This window comes from Apium graveolens, chromosome 10, assembly GCF_009905375.1.
Source record: "Apium graveolens cultivar Ventura chromosome 10, ASM990537v1, whole genome shotgun sequence".
Taxonomy (NCBI): Eukaryota; Viridiplantae; Streptophyta; class Magnoliopsida; order Apiales; family Apiaceae; genus Apium; species Apium graveolens.
The window spans coordinates 239,582,635-239,601,990 of NC_133656.1; the positions used below are offsets into that span (position 1 = coordinate 239,582,635).

General features: G+C 36.2%; 2 protein-coding genes across 4 annotated transcripts; one reads left to right on the forward strand and one right to left on the reverse strand.

Moving 5' to 3' along the window:
* Positions 1 to 10,428: 10,428 nt before the first annotated feature.
* On the reverse strand, positions 10,429 to 11,367 carry LOC141693162 (uncharacterized). Its single transcript, XM_074498178.1, has one exon. It carries the CDS (start codon positions 11,191 to 11,193, stop codon positions 10,612 to 10,614), a length of 582 nt encoding a protein of 193 aa, XP_074354279.1. The 5' UTR covers positions 11,194 to 11,367; the 3' UTR covers positions 10,429 to 10,611.
* Positions 11,368 to 14,262: 2,895 nt separating this feature from the next.
* Positions 14,263 to 19,007, forward strand: LOC141689219 (uncharacterized). 3 transcript variants are annotated; one of them, XM_074493432.1, is made up of 8 exons: positions 14,263 to 14,409; positions 14,840 to 15,211; positions 15,303 to 15,535; positions 15,842 to 15,950; positions 16,064 to 16,432; positions 16,551 to 16,682; positions 17,145 to 17,273; positions 17,356 to 19,007. In XM_074493432.1, exons 1-8 carry the CDS (start codon positions 14,335 to 14,337, stop codon positions 18,709 to 18,711), a joined length of 2,775 nt encoding a protein of 924 aa, XP_074349533.1. In that variant the 5' UTR covers positions 14,263 to 14,334; the 3' UTR covers positions 18,712 to 19,007. The 3 variants fall into 3 exon arrangements, with proteins under 3 accessions (XP_074349533.1, XP_074349534.1, XP_074349535.1); XM_074493433.1 differs by having other exon boundaries at positions 14,287 to 14,755; XM_074493434.1 differs by having other exon boundaries at positions 14,287 to 14,695.
* The last annotated feature ends 349 nt before the right edge of the window (positions 19,008 to 19,356 follow it).

Here is a 19,356-nt window from a genome sequence, read left to right on the forward strand (position 1 = left end):
GTCATGCATATGTGGTAGCTTTTTATCCTCCAGAAATACTCCTGCTGACTTGATTTTTACCACCCAGATAATATTTATTTTGCATACTATATTGCAGCATTTGTTGACCTACGAGAGTTTGAATTCTAACACTCCCCCTCAAACTCGACTTTGCATTCCGAGCTTATCTTTCATTTTATGAAATACGTCCGGCTTCAACGGCTTTGTAAAAATATCTGCTAAATTTTCTTCAGTCCTGCAGTGCACCAACTCCACAATTTTCTCATTCACTTGTTCGCGAAGGAAATTATACTTAATATTGATGTGCTTGCTGCGACTGTGTGACATTGGATTTTTCGCGAGAGAAATATCGAATTTATTATCCACATAAATTTTAACCGGACCTTCCTCTGCAAGATTTAACTCGCCCAATATGTAGCCTAGCCACATAGCCTGACATGCACACGATGCTGCTGCGATGTATTCTGCTTTACATGTTAAAAGATCAACTGCTTGTTGCTTCTTTGAAGACCACGGAAAAATTGCAGAAGCAATGTGAAAAGCATAACCCGAAGTGCTTTTCCCGTCATCCAAGTCACCACCATAATTACTGTCTGAGTAGCCAATTAATTTTGAATCTTGAGAATGCGTGTAAAATAAGCCTTGATCAAGTGTACATTTAATGTACCTCAAAATCCTTTTAGCTGCCATGAAGTGATCTTGTTTCGGCATTTCCATGTACCTACTAACCAGTCCAACTACATACATAATATCTGGAAGAGTGAAAGTTAGGTACCTCAGACTTCCAACCAAACTTTTGAACAACGTCGGATTTACCGACTCCCTTGTTGAATCAACTCTGAGCTTTATACTCGGTTCTACTGGCGTGCTTACTAGATTGCATTCCTCCATTTTGAACTTCTTTAAAATCTGCTCCGCATATTTTTTCCGAGACATAAAAATCATGTCTTTGTTTTGCTTCACCTCAACTCCAAGAAATTATGACATTTGACCAATATCTGTCATCTCAAATTCGTTAGTCATAACTTTCTTAAAATCATCAAAAATACCAGGGTTATTTCCTGTAAAGATCATGTCATCCACGTACAAGCACACGATCATAATATCTCCCCCTGAATTTGTCATCGTATATAGGGCATGCTCGTATGGACTCTTCACAAAACCATTTCTCTGAAAATATTCATCAACCCTTGTATTCTATGCTCGCGGAGCTTGCTTCAAACCATATAAGGCTTTCTTCAGTCTGTAGACTTTGTTTTCCCGGCCTTTCTGCACATATCCGGGAGGTTGTTCGATGTAGACTTCTTCTTCGAGATAACCATTTAGAAATGTCGACTTCACGTCCAATTGAAAAATCTTCCATTGATTTTGAGCGGCAATTGTTGTAAGAAGTCTGATGGTATCAACTCTTGCAACCAGAGCGAATACCTCGTCATAGTCAATGCCATATCTCTGCTTGTAACCTTTAGCCACCAACCTCGCCTTATATTTCTCCACTTCTTCATCTTGATTCGTCTTGGTTTTATAGACCCACTTGACACCAATTGCTTTGTGTCCTTCTGGAAGATCTGTGAGCTCCCATATATCATTTTTCTTGATTGCGCCAATTTTTTCATCCATGGCTTTCTTCCATTTACTTTCTTTAGAAGCTTCCTCAAATGTAACTGGATCACACTCAACCATTAAACAAAGTAAGGAATAATCAAAGGATGTTTGTACCGGACTTGTAGCTTCGTAGATATTATCCAGACTCCGCATCTTTCGTGGTGCTCCCCCTGAACTACTGCTTCCTTCCGTGGATGGTGCCGATCCAGGAGTTTGTTGATTTGGACTTGGTGGAGGAGTTTGATCATTGTCATCTTCAATGTTCTGGTTATCACCGGCATCGTCATCACCATTGAAAAATAAACCAGCAACTTTTCTTTCATCTTCGCTCCATCTCCAGTAATCAGATTCATCAAACTCAATATCTCGAGAAATGATTAAATTCTTCGTTAGGGGATTATAGAGTCTGTATGCCTTGCTCCTTTTGTCATATCCGGTGAAAATGCATTTCTCGCCTTTATTATCCAGCTTCTTCCTTTTCTGATCAGGAATATGGGCATAAACAATACACCCGAAAATTCTGAGATGTCCAACTGATGGTTTGCTCCCGCTCTATGCTTCATTTGGAGTTTTGTTTCTGACACTTTTTGTTGGACTGCGATTCAACAAATAAACTGCACATAGAACGGCTTCCGCCCAGAAAGTTCTTGGCAAGTGCTTTGCTTTCACTATGCTTATTGCCATGTCAAGAATAGTGCGATCCTTCCTTTCTGCAACGCTATTTTGTTGATGAGTATATGCCGTTGTCAACTGATGATTGATGCCATGTGCTCTGCAAAAACTTTTGAACAAGTTTGAACTATACTTGCCTCCTCTGTCTGATCTGAGTATCTTCAAATATTGTCCGCTTTATTTTTTCGCAAGTGCTTTGAACTCCTTGAATTTATCAAGAGCCTCTCCGATTTTTCTTTGATGATATACACCCAACTTTTCCTTCAAAAATCATCAATCAATGTTAGGTAATTCCTATTACCTCCAAGGGATGGGATATCAAATGGACCAACTATATCTGTGTGAACTATCTCCAATAGCCTCCTGGCTCTCCAGGATTTTTCAACGGGAAAACTTTGTATGTATTGCTTCCCCTTGACACATGCTTCACACAAATTTTCTGGTTCGTTGATTTCTGGCAAACCGTCCACCATCTTTGTCTTTGACAATAATTTCAAGCCAGAAAATCCAAGATGACCAAATCTTAAATGCCATAACCACGAGTCATTTTTATTGACTGATTTCAAGCACTTCTGCACTTTTGTCTGCATATCAAGTGTGAACAGACGATTCTTTGACATCTCCACATCTGCAACTAATTCTTGAACCTGATTTCTAATGATGAGATAATTAACCCGCATCTGAATATTATACCCTTTCTCCACAAGTTGTCCAAGACTGATGATATTATTTTTCAAAGCAGGTATATAATAAATATCATTTATATATTTTTTCTCATCATTCTTTGACACAATCGTAATTGTACCTTTTCCTTTGACCGGAATCTTTGACGAGTCACCAAAAGTAACTTCTCCGTTGATGGTCTCGTCTATCTCCGTAAATAAATCTTTATGGCTAGTCATGTGATTGCTGGCCCCTGAGTCAAGATACCAAACATTCTTAGCTCTCCTCGTCTCCTTTATAAGTGAGGAACATAGCAGTGCCAACGTCTTTATCTTCTTTTGCTGCAGCAAAGTGACTCCTTTCTTCCACTTTTGGTGCTCTACACTCATAACTGAAGTGACCAAATTTATTACAATTATAATATTGAAATTGAGATTTGTCACCTCGTTAAAATCCACCTCTTCCTCGGCCTCTAAAATTTTGACTACGACCAGATGGTTGAAAACCTTCAGAATTCTGGTCTCGGTTGAAAGACTGCCTTCCTCTTCCTCGTCCACCACGGTAGCCACCACGATAGCCACCTCTTCCACGTACAGAACTGCTAGTCCCAGAATTGTCACCAATGGACACCTTACTTTGCAACGCCTTTTCCAAGTGGCTTGCATCATCATACTGGTTCATTTGTTGCTCATGCGCTTGAAACGAAACAACCAGCTCATCAATGGAAATTATGGACAAGTCCTTTGACTCCTCGATAGAAGTAACAACGTAATTAAATTTCCTTGTCAACGAACGGAGTAATTTTTCCATCACCCGAACATCGTCGAGACTTTCACTATTTTTTCATCTCATTTGTCACCGTTTTCAAACGCGTGACAAATTCACCAATATTTTCTGAATTCTTCATCTTCAAATTTTCGAACTCCCCGCGTAGCACCTGGAGCCGGACCTTCTTAACTTTTTCAGCTCCTTAGAATGATTTTTTGCAAAATCTCCTACGCTTTTTTTACCGTTTGCTTCAGAAATTTTTTCAAAGGTTGATTCATCAACACCTTGAATAATTGTGTACAACGCCTTTTTATCTTTTTTCCGGATCTCCTTTAATGCCTTCTTCTCGGCATTTGGAAGTGTTGCGTCAACGGCTGCATCAGCGGGCTCGTTGAACCCATTTTCGACAATTTCCCAATTATCGTAAGAACCGAGTAACACCTTCATTTGGATACTCCAATTCCCTTAATTTGTCGCCGTCAACTTTGGAATTTGCGGTTGTATCATGCTCGCCATTTTTTAGAAACGTGACCTTGGCTCGGATACCACTTGTTGGAAACGTAAATGGACTTGCTTTGATTTTTCTACCTCAAAACCAGGTGTATATGTGTGTACCTGTATTGTATATAATATAACCAGGTGATACACAATAATAAAACACAAACCAGCTTTATATATATATATATTAGCTACAACTTTTTTTATACATGCAGAGAGAGAGCTACAGCTCTGTTTTCCCCCCTCAATTACTACACTTCTGTGTTTTTTACTACAATACATACATCCATATTTATAGAGTGCAGATTACATGCATACATCAGTGCTGACATATAACAACAATTAATATCAGCCTACAAAAGGAGACTTTTGAATAATTAGTTGTTCAACCGTGTATTGTAAATTCCACCATCTTTGTCTTTGACAATAATTTCAAGCCATAAAATCCAAGATGTTCAAATCTTAAATGCCATAACCAAGAATCATTTTTAATGACTGATTTCAAGCACTTATGCACTTTCGTCTGTATATCAAGTGTGAACAGACGATTCTTTGACATCTCCACATCTGCAATTAATTCTCGAACCTGATTTCTGATGATGAGAGAATTATCCTGCATCTGAATATTATACCCTTTCTCCACAAGTTGGCCAAGACTGATGATATTATTTTTCAAAGCAGGTATATAATAAACATCATTTATATATTTTTTCTCATCATTCTTTGACATATTCTTAATTGTACCTTTTCCTTTGACCAGAATCTTTAATGAGTCACCAAAAGTAACTTCTCCGTTGATGGTCTCATCTATCTCCGTAAATAAATATTTATGGCTAGTCATGTGATTGCTGGCCCCTGGGTCAAGATACCAAACATTCTTCTTGCTCTCCTCGTCTCCTTTATAAGTGAGGAACATAGCATTGCCAACGTCTTTATTTTCTTTTGCTGTAGCAAAGTGACTCATTTCTTCCACTTTTGGTGCTCTACATTCATAACTGAAGTGACCAAATTTATTACAATTATAATATTGAAATTGAGATTTATCACCTCGTTGAAATCCACCTCTTCCCCGGCCTCTAAAATTTTGACTACGACTAGATGGTTGAAAACCTTCAGAATTTTGGCCTCGGTTGAAAGACTGCCTTCCTCTTCCTCGTCCACCACGGTAGCCTCCACGATAGCCACCTCTACCCGTACAGAACTGTCACCAATGGACACCTTACTTTTCAACACCTTTTTTAAGTGGTTTGCATCATCATACTGGTTCATTCGCTGCTCATGCGCTTGAAGTGAACCAACCAGCTCATCAATGGAAATTGTGGATAAGTCATTTGACTCCTCGATAGAAGTAACAACGTAATCAAATTTCCTTGTCAACGAACGGAGTAATTTTTCCATCACCCGAACATCGTCGAGACTTTCACCATTTTTTTCATCTCATTTGTCACCGTTTTCAAACGCGTGACAAATTCACCAATATTTTCTGAATTCTTCATCTTCAAATTTTCGAACTCCCCGCGTAGCACCTGGAGCCGGACCTTTTTAAGTTTTTCAACTCCTTGGAATGATTTTTGTAAAATCTCCCACGCTTCTTTTGTCGTTTTTGCTTCAGAAATTTTTTCAAAGGTTGATTCATCAACACCTTGAATAATTGTGTACAACGCCTTTTTTATCTTTTTTACGTATCTCCTTTAATGCCTTCTTCTCGGTATTTGGAAGTGCTGCATCAGCGGCTGCATCAGCGGGCTCGTTGAACCCATTTTCGACAATTTTCCAATTATCGTAAGAACCGAGTAACACCTTTATTTGGATACTCCAATTCCCGTAATTTGTCGCCGTCAACTTTGGAATTTGCAGTTGTATCATGCTCGCCATTTTTTAGAAACGCGACCTTGGCTCGGATACCACTTGTTGGAAACGTAAATGGACTTGCTTTGATTTTTCTACCTCAAAACCAGGTGTACATGTGTGTACCTATATTGTATATAATATAACCAGGTGATACACAATAATAAAACACAAACCAGCTATATATATATATATAGTAGTTACAACTTTTTTTTATATATGTAGAGAGAGAGTTACGGCTCTGTTTTTTTCCCCTCAATTACTACACTTCTGTGTTTTTTACTACAATACATGCATCCATATTTATAGAGTGCAGATTACATGCATACATCAGTGCTGACATATAGCAGCAATTAATATCAGCCTACAAAGGAGACTTTTAATAATTAATTGTTCAACCGTGTATTGTAAATTCCACCATAAGCTGTACTTCAGTATGCATGCATATATAGTCTTCATTTCATACTGTTATTCATTTCTAGTAGTAAACCTTAGGTGTGTATTCTTTTAGTGCACCACCTTCTTTATTTACTAGCCTCTCTTATTGACAGCCCACCAATTTTGATCTTTAAATCCGGCTGTTAATTATTTATGTAATTTTCTCGAGAGTCTGCATTGAACATCAAGTCTTCCTTATAATTTGGGAGCTTTTATTTCACATGCATGGATTTCACTTCCTTCTCAATAGATTGTCATGCATATGTGGTAGCTTTTTATCCTCCAGGAATACTCCTGCTAACTTGATTCTTAGCACCCGGATAATATTTGTTTTGCATACTATATTGCAACATTTGTTGACCTACGAGAGTTTGAATTCTAACATATCAACATTCGACAAACATCGTACACCATTCGACATCCGGTACCATGTTTCACAACCATATGGAAACTGTAGCTTGAAGTATTCTTTGAATTGTTTGTAAATATTGTACACCATTCGACATCCAGTACCATGTTTTACAACCAGATGGAAATTGCAGCTTGTAGTATTCTTTGAATTGTTTGTAATCATAACCTTCAGAATACGGATCTTTAAAAGCAGCGCCAAAAAGAAGATATAAACAAAAACTCTCTTGATGATTAAGTTGAGTTTAATGAAGTCGGGAGATTTTATGGAAAAAATACCATAACTTTTGAACGAGCATGCACTCTCCAAGACTTTTTATTTATAGTCGGTTAAAGAATTCTCATATGATATCGGCCGATTTTGGAAAAAAGTTCCTCGCTGATAATTGATAGCTGGTTAAAGTTTTTTGACAAGACATGGGTGTATTTCAGAAAAGAGTTTTTGGTTGATTTATTTCCCCATCACCTCTAGAAAGAACTGTCTTCTTCAATAAAACTGAATGGTTTTTTTATGTCGGTGAATCTGAATGGGTTATATTTTTATAGGAATGACAAAAATGAAAAATTTGATCTTGAAAAGGATATGGATTTTTTTTAATTATCATCAATATGGGTTTAAAATTTGATCTTGTATCAACTCGAATTCAGATCCGAAATCTAAAATCTAACCAAATTAGGAATTTTAAAAAACATATCTCATATGTTGTCCATCAGTGCCACGATTGCGAGGGGCAAACCTTTCTAATTTCTTCAAATTTGGGGTTCTTGCCTTGTTGCTTCTTCTCTCGTACAAAACAATTTCCGGCTCTTGTCTTCCAACGGAGTTGATGGATAAAACATTTGTCATAGTGAAGGTGATCTTGATAGATGCATGTCAGCAAAATAAGGTTCCGAGAGTATTTTGTTCCATCTTTTCTTTACACACTTGCAGCGAGCAATTGTCTTGATGGGGATTCTTGATACAATGTCAGCCACCATCCCTTCCGGCAAATCCCTAGTAGTACACACCTTCCATAAAAAGAATTTAACAAACTTGATTAGCAACATCAAAACATAAAACATATATCCATTGTCGGGCCAATTAAGGCCCCAAATGTCACTTTCTGGAGTCAAACCACCCTCAATATCATTTTTTGAATTTTTGGCCCCAAATGTTACTTTTAACAAGGATTCAGGTGAAGTTTTTAAAAATAGACAAAAAACGCAGTCTCGTGTTGAGTTTTTCTATAACAATTTTTTTTTAATTTTTTTAAATAAAAGAAAAAACGCAGTTTCGTTTCGTGTTTTTCTTGAAAAACGTGGTTTCAAACCGAGTTTTTAAACCGAGTTTTTGCTGAAAACTCAATTTTAGAAATTGTTTCGGTAAAAAACGCAGTCTCATCTTGAGTTTATGGATATAAAAACGGCATTTCAAAATGAGTTTTTTGTAAAAACGCAGTTTCTAATCGAGTTTTTCTCAGGATGAAAAAAAAAAAATTCAAAACGCAGATCCAAAATGAGTTAATATGAGAAACTTATCCTGAGATTGCGTTTTGGTCCCATAAACATAAATTGAAGTTGCGTTTTCAATTTATTTTTTTTTGAAAAAAAAATGAAAGCAGAACACGAAATCGCGTTTTTCATTAATAACAAAAACTTCACCCGAAACTCCGTTTTGGAGTGACAATTGGGGCCAATTATTCAAAAAGTGACATTGAGGGTCATTTGAATCAAAAAAGTGACATTTGGGGCCAATATCCTTGGGGCGGATCTAGAAACTTTAGTTTAGGGGGATACAAGAAAAATTTTGAGAATACAGTTTTAGATTTTTGAATTTTGAGGGGCAACTTTCATATGTTTTTAAAAAATTTAATCGTGAAAAAAAATAAAATTTGACTTTACGGGATTAGGTGTTCCTAGATCCTCTATACAACATATACATTGTTTTACGAATTTAATAAATTTCAAACATATAACTATCAGTACAAGAACGCAAGTATAAAACTATGCAGAAATATATATCAAATCCTTAGTCTCGAAAAATTAGTACCACTGGGGATGCCTCTGCAGTTAAGCTGCTACGAATGTCTGAGAGATGAGCACGACGATTGAATATCGACAGCAGGGTCTCCATAATGGAGTTCATCTTCGCCATGTGAATTAACTTTGGTTCCTTTAAAACCGAGCTTCTTATAATTTTGAACGGCAAAAACTAAGGACCAGGGTTATTATATGCTAGTTACAAAGTTCACAAGGACTACAGGTATAGAGGCTTCTATAGCTTAAAACCAAGTTTAAGCTAAAGAGTCTCACTGGCACAACAAATGATTGAACAAATTTGCTAATTTTACATAATCATCGTATAAGTACAGGGGATTTGTAAATGGTCATAATGCACATGTACTCTCTAACTTTCTCAAACCACCCTAGTCGAGAAGAACCCTCTTTCACTCCCTCTGCAAAACATAGCATGCTCGCATACTTTGCAGGGCCTCATAATAACCATTTCTTGAAATGCAGGTTAAAATATCAAGACCAACACTATATTTAACGGTGTGACAATCATCCTAAGACTGCATATTCACATATGTAACAGAACTCTGCCCGGACAAGAAAGTAGTAAGAGACTTTTTTTTGCTAATTAAGAAGTAAGAAATTCATAGAGAAAGAAGAGAAGTAGGGAACTAATATGAGCATAGGAGATACAAACGTTGAACAAAGTTTTTCAAGTACCAACCCTGTACGTATTCCTCTGTGTAGCTGAAATAAATTGAGCAAATCGAAGACTTCTTCTCTCCATCAACACTTCACCTACAGGTATATCATAAGCCAAAAATACAGATATCTATCTTACAAAAATCCCGAAGAACAATGCATAACAAGAATACTAGTTGTTTGCAACATAAGAACGGACAGTGATAAGATTGCAAGATAAACTGTTACTGTGAACATAAGAACGGACAGTGATAAGATTGCAAGATAAACAGTTACTGTAAAACCTCCTCTTCTAACAAAAGAACCTCTGACTTGCTATATCACCCAAGGTGCACATTTCACAAATCGACCACAAAAACTTTGGTATATCATCCAAGTACATTTAAATTAAGTCAATCAGACAACCAAGTAAGAAGGATACCAACAAAAGGGAAATGAAACGATAAACGCAAAATACTCAATTAAACCCGAACCTCATATGAAGCCCGAAAAAATCAATAATCGGACAACTACATGAGAAATTCTATTGCATTCATCCAAAACTACAAATTCTACAATCACAGTCTATAAAACTACAAATCAAACTGCCGCAAGTTTCTCAACAACAAAAACGTAACAACAATGGATACTTTACCTATATTTATCGACTAGGTACATTGCAATAATCAACAACCACAATGGATACTTCACCTACACTTATCGACAACATTTCAGTTCAAGTCAGTCAGAAGCAAGCAAGAACGATACAACAGAAAAACGCAAAGGAAACCGATAAATCCAAAACTACTCGAATTTGACAACAGGAAGCTCATTTAAAGCCTAAGGAAACCGATAAATCCAAAACTACTCGAATTTAACAACAGGAAGCTCATTTAAAGCCTAATAACATCAACAATTCAACTACATTATTCGATTATTCCAAAACTACAATCCGATCAATACAAACTACAAATCAAACTACCACAACTTCTCGACAACAAAAACAGTCAAATTCAACACAGACTGACATCATCCACCTCAATTAGTCTTTGCATCAGGCATCGGAAACAATCCAGCTCCCGCAGCTCCACGAGGAGGCGAAAACCCCAAAAACTTCTGCAAATTCGTCCGAATACTAATCGAACACAAGAAATACAAAAACGCCATCGAGCAATCCGTAAAATCCTCCCCCTGCAATCCTCTATGACTCATTTTCTGCACTAATTTAATCGGCACAAACGGCAATTTCGCAACCGCTTTGCCTTCAAACAAATTATTCAAAAACCCGAAAACAACGAACAAAACAAGCGCCACAACCGCGCCTGATTTGAACTTGAACAACGATAAATCGCGACTCGACTCTTTGAGACTCGTTTCGACTCGGTCGATTTTTTTGGTTTTTGATTTTTTGGTCGAGATTTTGGGGGCGGTCGGGTCGGTTTTCATGGTTTCGAGTTTTTTGGAGGCTTTGTCAATTGATGATTTGAGTGATTTGTAAGAGGTAGTTCGGTAGATTAAGAGCCAGGAGATGGCTTCGCAGACGATTGCTGTGCAGATTGAGATGCCTACTACTGTTAAGCTGTCTGAGTATTTGAATTGTGTGAATATGTTTGAAGCCATCTCTCCCCTCTCTCGATCTCTCTCCTCTCTCGATCTCTCTCCTCTCTCTCTATCTCCCACTCTCTCTCGATCTCTCTCTCTCCCCCACTCTCTCTCGATCTCTGTGTGTGGGTGATGATAGAGATATGATTAAAATCGGTTTTGTTTTACCGAAGTCATCAGAAAGAACGAATGTTAAAAATAACGATCTTTTGGTGCGATAGTTGAAAATAACTAAAATATACTCATTCTAGGAGTGTATGGCTGAAAATACCGTTTTGAATACGTATTTGCTATTTGAGTATATATTTTTGTACTAGATACGCATTTGTCAGATGGGTATCTAATTTATTTTTTTTACTTTTTTTAAGATGGTAATACCCAAACAACAAATGCGTATCTTTAGTAATTTTCTTAGATACTTAATTCTCAAATGCGTATTATACTAACCCAATTACAAAATGCGTAACCAAAACGATATTTTCAACTATGTATTTTAAAAATGAGTATTTTCAAGTATTGCACCCAAAAATGGGTATTTTTAAACATCAACCGAGTCATTAATCGTTTGAGGTGGAAGTTTTAATTTGGATTAAATAAATTATGGTTGTTGGGCTTGGGTTTTGGTGGGTGTGGCTTTTGAGTAAGAAGTTTGGGCTGGGTTTGTAGGGCCCAAAACTAGAAAAGTTGATTTTTAATCCGTCTGAAAAAATTAAATAATACTCCCTCCGTGCCTTAAAACATTTCCTATTTGTGTTGAACACGTTACGTTTGCCAATGTACACTTTTGATTATTAATATCTTTAAATTCGTATTCGTATTAAATATAAAAATTTCACTGTATTAAAGTACTGATAAATACGAATCCAACGAGATCCCCATGACTATATTTGATATTATAAATTAAACATAAATTAGTAGTCACTCGTTTACCGTAAACAGTACTGAAAGTTAAAGTTAAAAGAGGAAGAATAAAATGAGACGGAGGGAGTACAGTTAAGAGAACCAGAGAAGTACCTCTTGGCCGCACACTTCTTGGACTACGCAAGTGTCCAAAAAAGTAAATGTGTTACGATGATCACATTCTTATGACAAATATTATTATTGTATTGTATATTTTATGAATGAATTTATTCGGATTTTGGGAATAATGGCGTGATGCTGGCTGTAAATACTGTTTTTATTAATTATTAACTTGATTTGACAGTTTAATTGTGATTTTAAAATTTCTAGATAGAAACTAAAATTAGCACGTCAAGCAAATCGGGGAATACAATACAGCTTGGAGTGTCCACTGAAAGTGAGAATTATATTATATTTATATTTATCGGAGTACCCATAAATTTAATTTATGTTATGTGTTATGATTTAATTGGTTACAAATTAATTAATAGTAATGAATTTTTTATATTTAATTTTACTAATAAAAATATTTCAAATTATCTAATTACCAATGCCCAGTATTTGGTATCAAATTTTGATAGCCAATTTTATACATGTATACCCGAAATCCGAAAAAAAAACCAATACATAAATAATATATAATGTTTATCTAATATATTATATCTAATATTTTAGATATAAGACATTTAATCACATGTTTTTATTTTATTATTTGAGTAGTAATATGTTAATGTCAAGATTGTGAACACTTATTTAGTGAATCCTAACACTTTTTTTCAAACTCAACTTTTCTTATTTAAGATGTGCTATTTTTATGATACTAAATATTATGTTATTAACATATTTTAAATTTCACTTATAATGTAAACCTCGTGCAATATAATGCGTTTGACTAAATAATAATTTATTAATTTTAATTTATTATTATATACATATAATTAATGGTGTTTACATGTATCAATAATATTAAATTTATGAAAATTTATAAAACTTGGGTATTTATGAAAAATCTCTATAAATTTGATTATATTATTTATAATTTTGGATATCTGAAAAATACCCGATTCGATCCAAAACCCGACATATTTAAATTTAAATAACCCGAAAATATTTAGATTTGTATATGGATTTTACTATGCCCGATAGGGCTGAGCAAAACCGAACCGAAACCGAAAAACCGAACCGAACCATGTTAATTCGGTTCGGTGCGGTCCTAAAGTTTTCAGAAATTCGGTCTATTCGGTCCGGACCGAATAGACCGAAATAAAATTCGGTTCGGTTCTTTTCACAAATATTTCGGTCTGGACCGAATAGACCGAATAAACCAAATCATAAATACTATAATTTTGTATTATATATATTTTACATATATCTTAAAAATTATAATCAAAATTTTTAATTTGTAATTATATTTATGGAGTATTAGAACTCTACATATCAATTTACTTTAATTATATTTTAAAATTTACAATTTATGATTTAATTTTTAATGCAATTTTATTTTTGAAAAAAAATTCGGTCTATTCGGTCCAAAACCGGACCGAACCGAATTATTTCGGTTCGGTTCGGTCTAGTCCATAATATAACTTCGGTCCGGTTCGGTCCAAGAAAAAATGACTATTCAGTTATTCGGTCTATTCGGTTCGGTCCGGTTTTGGACCGAACCGACCGAATGATCAGCCCTAATGCCCGATCTGAACCCCACGTTACCATCCCTGCATAGATGTCGTACATTCTACTATTATTTTCTCTGTAGTACACAACACTTACGCCGTGTTCCAAAAACTTTTTTTGGAGAGAAAATAAAAGAAATGTAAAAAATACATTTATTCAGCTTGTTCCCGAACAACTTTTATGAAAGAAAGGAAAAGAAATCTGCAGATTTGGGAAGAAGTTTTCTTTATTTTTGTCTCCAATTTTTTTTTCCCACTTTTGAAAAGATTAGAAGAGAAAGGAAAATGGGTTATTTTCTATTTTTTTCTTTTCTATCCTAGATTCGTCAACACAGCCTTAAGTTGGACCAAATGACTGCTTTAGGAAACCCTGGATAACTAACAACATTTGTCAGAATGATATCATGTACCTCAAATTTGATGAAACCATAGTGTCAACATAATCACAACACGTAATATTCCCGTCAACTATCTGTTTCATTCACATACACCATGTAACATGTAGTATCAATCATAAACAATTTTCTTCTCTTTGTATTTCTCCCTCCTCTCTGCATCTAATTTCACAATCACAGTTTATCAAAACATGCCGGAGTTAACACAGAGAAATGAGTCAGTTGAATTCTGGTCTAATGATGTTAGCTATAATCAGCTCCAAATGGTTTTACATTCTTTTCGGTTACACATATTTTAAGCTTAATGACCTTTTCAGGCTCAAAGTTTGCATCAGTGTACTCGTAAAACCCTGAAGTTTAATAGCATACGTTTTCAGCCCTCGGGTAGCCAAAATGTGTTTTTTAACACTTTGACCTGTCTTGGTCCGAGTGTGGATAGCATTTCTCTTCTGCATGTCCATGGAGTTTTGAAAAATCCATGGGAAAAAGATCGGGTGAAAACCGGCCGGTTTAAGGGTAAAAGGTTACGTTTTCGGTACTTGAGGGCAAAAGGTATGGTAATGAAGTACAGGGGCGGATGGGTATATTGATGCAAACTTTGAGTTTTAAAAGGTCATTAAGCTAATATTTTATGATCATTATGGTTTGTCGAATGTCAACTGATAGCAGATGTATTTTTGTTTTCTTTTTATGTAGTTCTGGAACGAGATGTCGCAGGAAGCTCGTCAGAGGCTTATGAGAGTTGATAAACAAACCATGTTCGAGAAGGCTCGAAATGTCATGTTTTGTTCCAGATGTCATGGTTTTTTGCTTGAAGAGTTTTCGCAGATTGTTATGTACGGAAAATCCTCCCAGCAGAGGGGAGATTTTGGCTATTTTTCTCGCAACAGACTGGGATTAATCGCGAATTTTCAAAATGGTGATGGTTTGTCTAATGCAGATAGTTGTCAAGGTGATGATCAAGATCCTTTGGCCCACCCTTGGGGATGTCTTGCCTTGACTCGAGACGGGGCGCTTACTCTTCTGGATTGCTACTTGTTGTCGAGTTCTGTAAAGGGGATCCAGAATGTAATCACTAATCATCCTTTTTGCTCGTTATTTTAATCGTTTTTGTTTGTTTTGATTGTGTGGTAACTTATTATAGCGGCCTTGGCATTAGGTGTTTGACAATGCTCGTGCACGAGAGAGGGAGCGCAAGTTGAGTAGTCCTAATGCTTGTGGTGTAGGAGGTCGTAGATGGAAAGGACCTGGATCAAGGGAAACTTGTGCTGTGCATAACGCGCGGCTTCCTCCTGAAAAAATGGTTGAGTTTTGGTCAGCTCTGGGAAAAGAATCTCGGAAATCTCTTTTGAAGATGAAAGAAGAGGATTTTATGGAACGATTAGTATACAGGTTTGGGCATACCTTGCTATTGTACACGTCTAGAGTAGGGTTTTTGGTATGAATACATGAGGTCCATTAATTTAGGCATTGCTTATAATATATGCTATGTTAATGCTGTTAACAATCGCTTGCCCTAGACCATCCTTCTTAATTGAAAATACTAATTTTCTTCGTCAATAAACGTCTTCACCTTTTAACTGATTAATGAATTGGTTGTTCGAGTTTTTGTGTGTGTCTGCGCCTAAATGTCACGACTCTAGTTTTGACTTGTATATGTCCGAGAATAGAGGAATCTAAATTATGCTGATGTGCCAGGTTTGACAGGAAGAAATTTTGTAAAGATTGCAGAAAGAATGTTGTTCGGGAGTTTAAGGAATTGAAGGAACTGATGCGCATTAAAAAGGAACCTGGATTTCAGTGTGAGGTGTGTTTCGGTTTGGCAAATTTGTGTTGATGATGCTGTTTCATGTCACAGGCTTACAGCCGTGTTAATTTCTGTAGTAGTCTGACACAATATCATTTTCTTATTCTGTTTAGGTATCCAATGACACAGTCCAAGCTGATTGGAGCCATACATTTATAGACAATAATCGAATATACCATCACTTTGAGTGGGCAATTGGAAGTGAAAAAGGAAAATCTGACATTTCACCGTTTGAAAATGTTGGATTAAGTGGGATTGTTCAAGTAAACGGCCTAGATTTAAGGGGTTTGGATGCGTGTTATGTCACTTTAAGGGCATGGAAAACAGATGGAGACTGTACTGAATTTTCTGTTAAAGCTCATACATTGAAAGGGCAACAGTGTATTCATCGCAGGCTTCTGGTTTGTGATGGATTCGTCACAATTACAGAAGGAGAAAGTATACGAGACTTTTTCAAGCACGCAGAAGAGGTTGTCAAAGAGGTAACTAGGTTATACAAGGCTTGTTAGTTGTTATGTCTCTAAATTTGGTTTTAAATTTGATTAAATTTTTTATTACCTATTCTCTGCAGCATGATTTAAATTACGATGTTGTTTACAGGATGATGATTTAGTGGACAATGATGGAAATAGGCTGGACGGAGAATGCTCTCGGACCCAAAAACATGCAAAGAGTCCTGAGCTTGCACGGGAATTTCTTCTAGACGCCGCTACTGTTATTTTCAAGGAACAAGTATGTACAATTTGCTGGAACCTGGAAGTTCTGCTGTAGTTTTTGTTTGTTATGTTGTTAATTGTTAAATATCTATTTTTACAAATATCACATTTCTATCTATTTTAGCTGGGATTCTGGGAATATCCCAACCAAATGTATTAGTGGTGATAGAGAAAACGTCAAACGGGTAAACTGTCAGAAATATATATTGAGATGGTGTCTATGTTATTAGGTATGTTTGCAGGAAGAATACCTTTTAAAGTGTACCTGTTTTTCTTCAAATGAAGATGGAGCCATGCTGTGCAGGGCTATTTTGAGTTGTTCATAGTTTAATGTTTCTCGTGTAGATATGTGACGTAAAAATCTCCTTCTGTTAAATTTTCTGTGTTAGAAAATTCTGTGCAAGTTTTCATCTGTTCATTGCAACTTGATGTATCAGGTGTGGTTATTTCAACCGTGCATTGACATATTATCGTGCAGGTTGAGAAGGCTTTCAGGGAAAGGACAGCGCGTCAAAATGCTCACAGTGTATTCATCTCTTTTGCACTAAAATTGGTTGAAGAACGTGTTCATGTTGCTTGCAAGGAAACACTTATACTGGAAAAGCAGGTACTATCTTACTAGCATGTTTTTACAGTCGTTTTGAATACTCTAAAGAATTAAGGGTGTCCTAATTAATTTATGTTACTAGATGAAAATTCTAGAAGAAGAAGCAAAGGAAAAGAATGAAGAAGAAGAACGAAAGGAAAGGAGGAAAATTAAAGAGAAGGAGAAGAAGCTCCGAAGAAAGGAGAGAACAAGGAAAAATGAAAAAGATAGAGACGATTGTTCTCTCACTAATCAGCATTTAGCACGCGAGGATGAAATTGAAGAATCAACAGTTGATGATGAGAAGCCTGTTACTAATGCAACAGAGTTTATGTCATCCTGGCCTGTACCCCCACAAATCCAGGATGAGCAGCAAAGAAATGGGCGTGTCAGCAAAAATATTGACGACTTATCTGATGTCAGTCCTGCTGAAAACCTTGCTACCAGTAAAGACAAAGATGATTTTTCTGGATTTGATTATTCAAGGTACTCTGGACGCAAACTAAAAAACCGGTGTCAACAGGATACAACCTTAAAATGCTCTGTTGACAAATCTGAGCAAAGTTATTATCATAATCAAATTGGTAGTTCTGCAAGGACTATCAGTGGACTGGATAAGCATCCTAGAAGTAGTGCTGCAACATCAATTATTAAAGCCAGTGGCCCTAAACTTTACGAAAAGGTGCATTGCTCTAATAGGATGTGTGACAGAGGTGACTTGCAAGCCCCTAGATGTTATCAGCATAGCGATTACAGAGGCAAGGTAGAGCCATGCTGTATAAAGATGCAGGCAGGTCAGAAGTATATTTGTAAGCCTCAATCTGCTTCTTTGGATATGTCCAGACCATCTAACTTGGCAAATAAACTCACTCTAGGAGACTACATTACTAGTAGTTGTGGTAGTAAAAAATCCGAAGATAGAGAAGCCTCACAAATCTTTCAGGCTGGGGTTCATAAATGCGAAGACTCTGTAGTGGATAAAAAGCAAATAGAAACTGGAGGTGAGCCTATTAGAAGCTGCCCGTTGGAAAAGAGTAGAATTCATGTTCCTGCAATAGTACCAAAAGAAAATGTCAATGACAACACTGATGTTACTCATATGAATGTGCAAGCTCAGCACATCCATGTAGCTGCATTACCCTCCCATAGCCTGCAGAGGGATGTTCAAGCAAAGCAGGATCCTACGCAAACACAAGCAAATGCATCAGTCGAGAAAAACTTAAACATCGACATATCACAAGCTAATGACAAGGATTTCTCCCTTTTCCATTTTGGCAGTCCATTTGCTCTTGCTGATGCATACAAATCAGATTCTCTTCCAGAGTATGCTGTTGGAGGTCTTTCTTTAAACAAGACTAACCAAGATAGTAAAGGTAATCTCACATGCAATACAAAAGATTTCATTGAAGAATACAATCTATTCGCGTCTTGCAAGGGAATATCATTTCCTATCTTCTAAGTTAGGAATGAGAAGGTTCCTGTGGCCTCTGATACTTCAGTCTGGAATGTGTCCTCTCCATGTCCAAACCAGTAAGCTTTTTCTCATAGGAAAATTTATCAGTCTGGATTGTTCATTTGTTTCATTTATCTTCCTTTTGGTAAAAAGTGCAGTTGCGAATTTAAATTGTTTGATTTTTTTAGCATATCAGTTCATTTCTTCTGTAAAAATAAATGGATTAGTGGGGATTACCAGGCATAATTTGTGAATGCTGCTTGTTGATTATCAGACATTCAGACCTTTGATCACTTGTCAGAGTCGGATGATTAAACAATTTTTATTTTTATTTTGTTCCTGGACTCGCTATAAGGCCCAAACCAACAACTGTCCAATTCTTACAAATTATGTGTTTGATCCAATTTTCTTATATAGCCCAACCCAATAAGACATTATATTTAAAAGATATGAGATAGATTTTGATAAAAGAAAACATGCAAGAAAAAATTTACAACATGCTTCATCACCGAGTCTCGTTATAATATAATAAAAGATTAAGCACTCTTATCTATTAAAGATCATTACAAAATTTCAAAATACATGATCAAAATACTACTAATTTCAATCAATATCTAACATAGAAAACATAGATACTCCATCTAAAATGAA

Bases quoted from the DNA above. Each gene is read 5' to 3' on its own strand.
- LOC141689219 (XM_074493432.1), top strand. From the start codon at position 14,335: ATGCCGGAGTTAACACAGAGAAATGAGTCAGTTGAATTCTGGTCTAAT. The intron at 15,212-15,302 runs GTAATCACTAAT...CCTTGGCATTAG, and splicing joins CTGTAAAGGGGATCCAGAAT to GTGTTTGACAATGCTCGTGC. The intron at 15,536-15,841 runs GTTTGGGCATAC...CTGATGTGCCAG, and splicing joins ATGGAACGATTAGTATACAG to GTTTGACAGGAAGAAATTTT.
- LOC141693162 (XM_074498178.1), bottom strand. From the start codon at position 11,193: ATGGCTTCAAACATATTCACACAATTCAAATACTCAGACAGCTTAACA.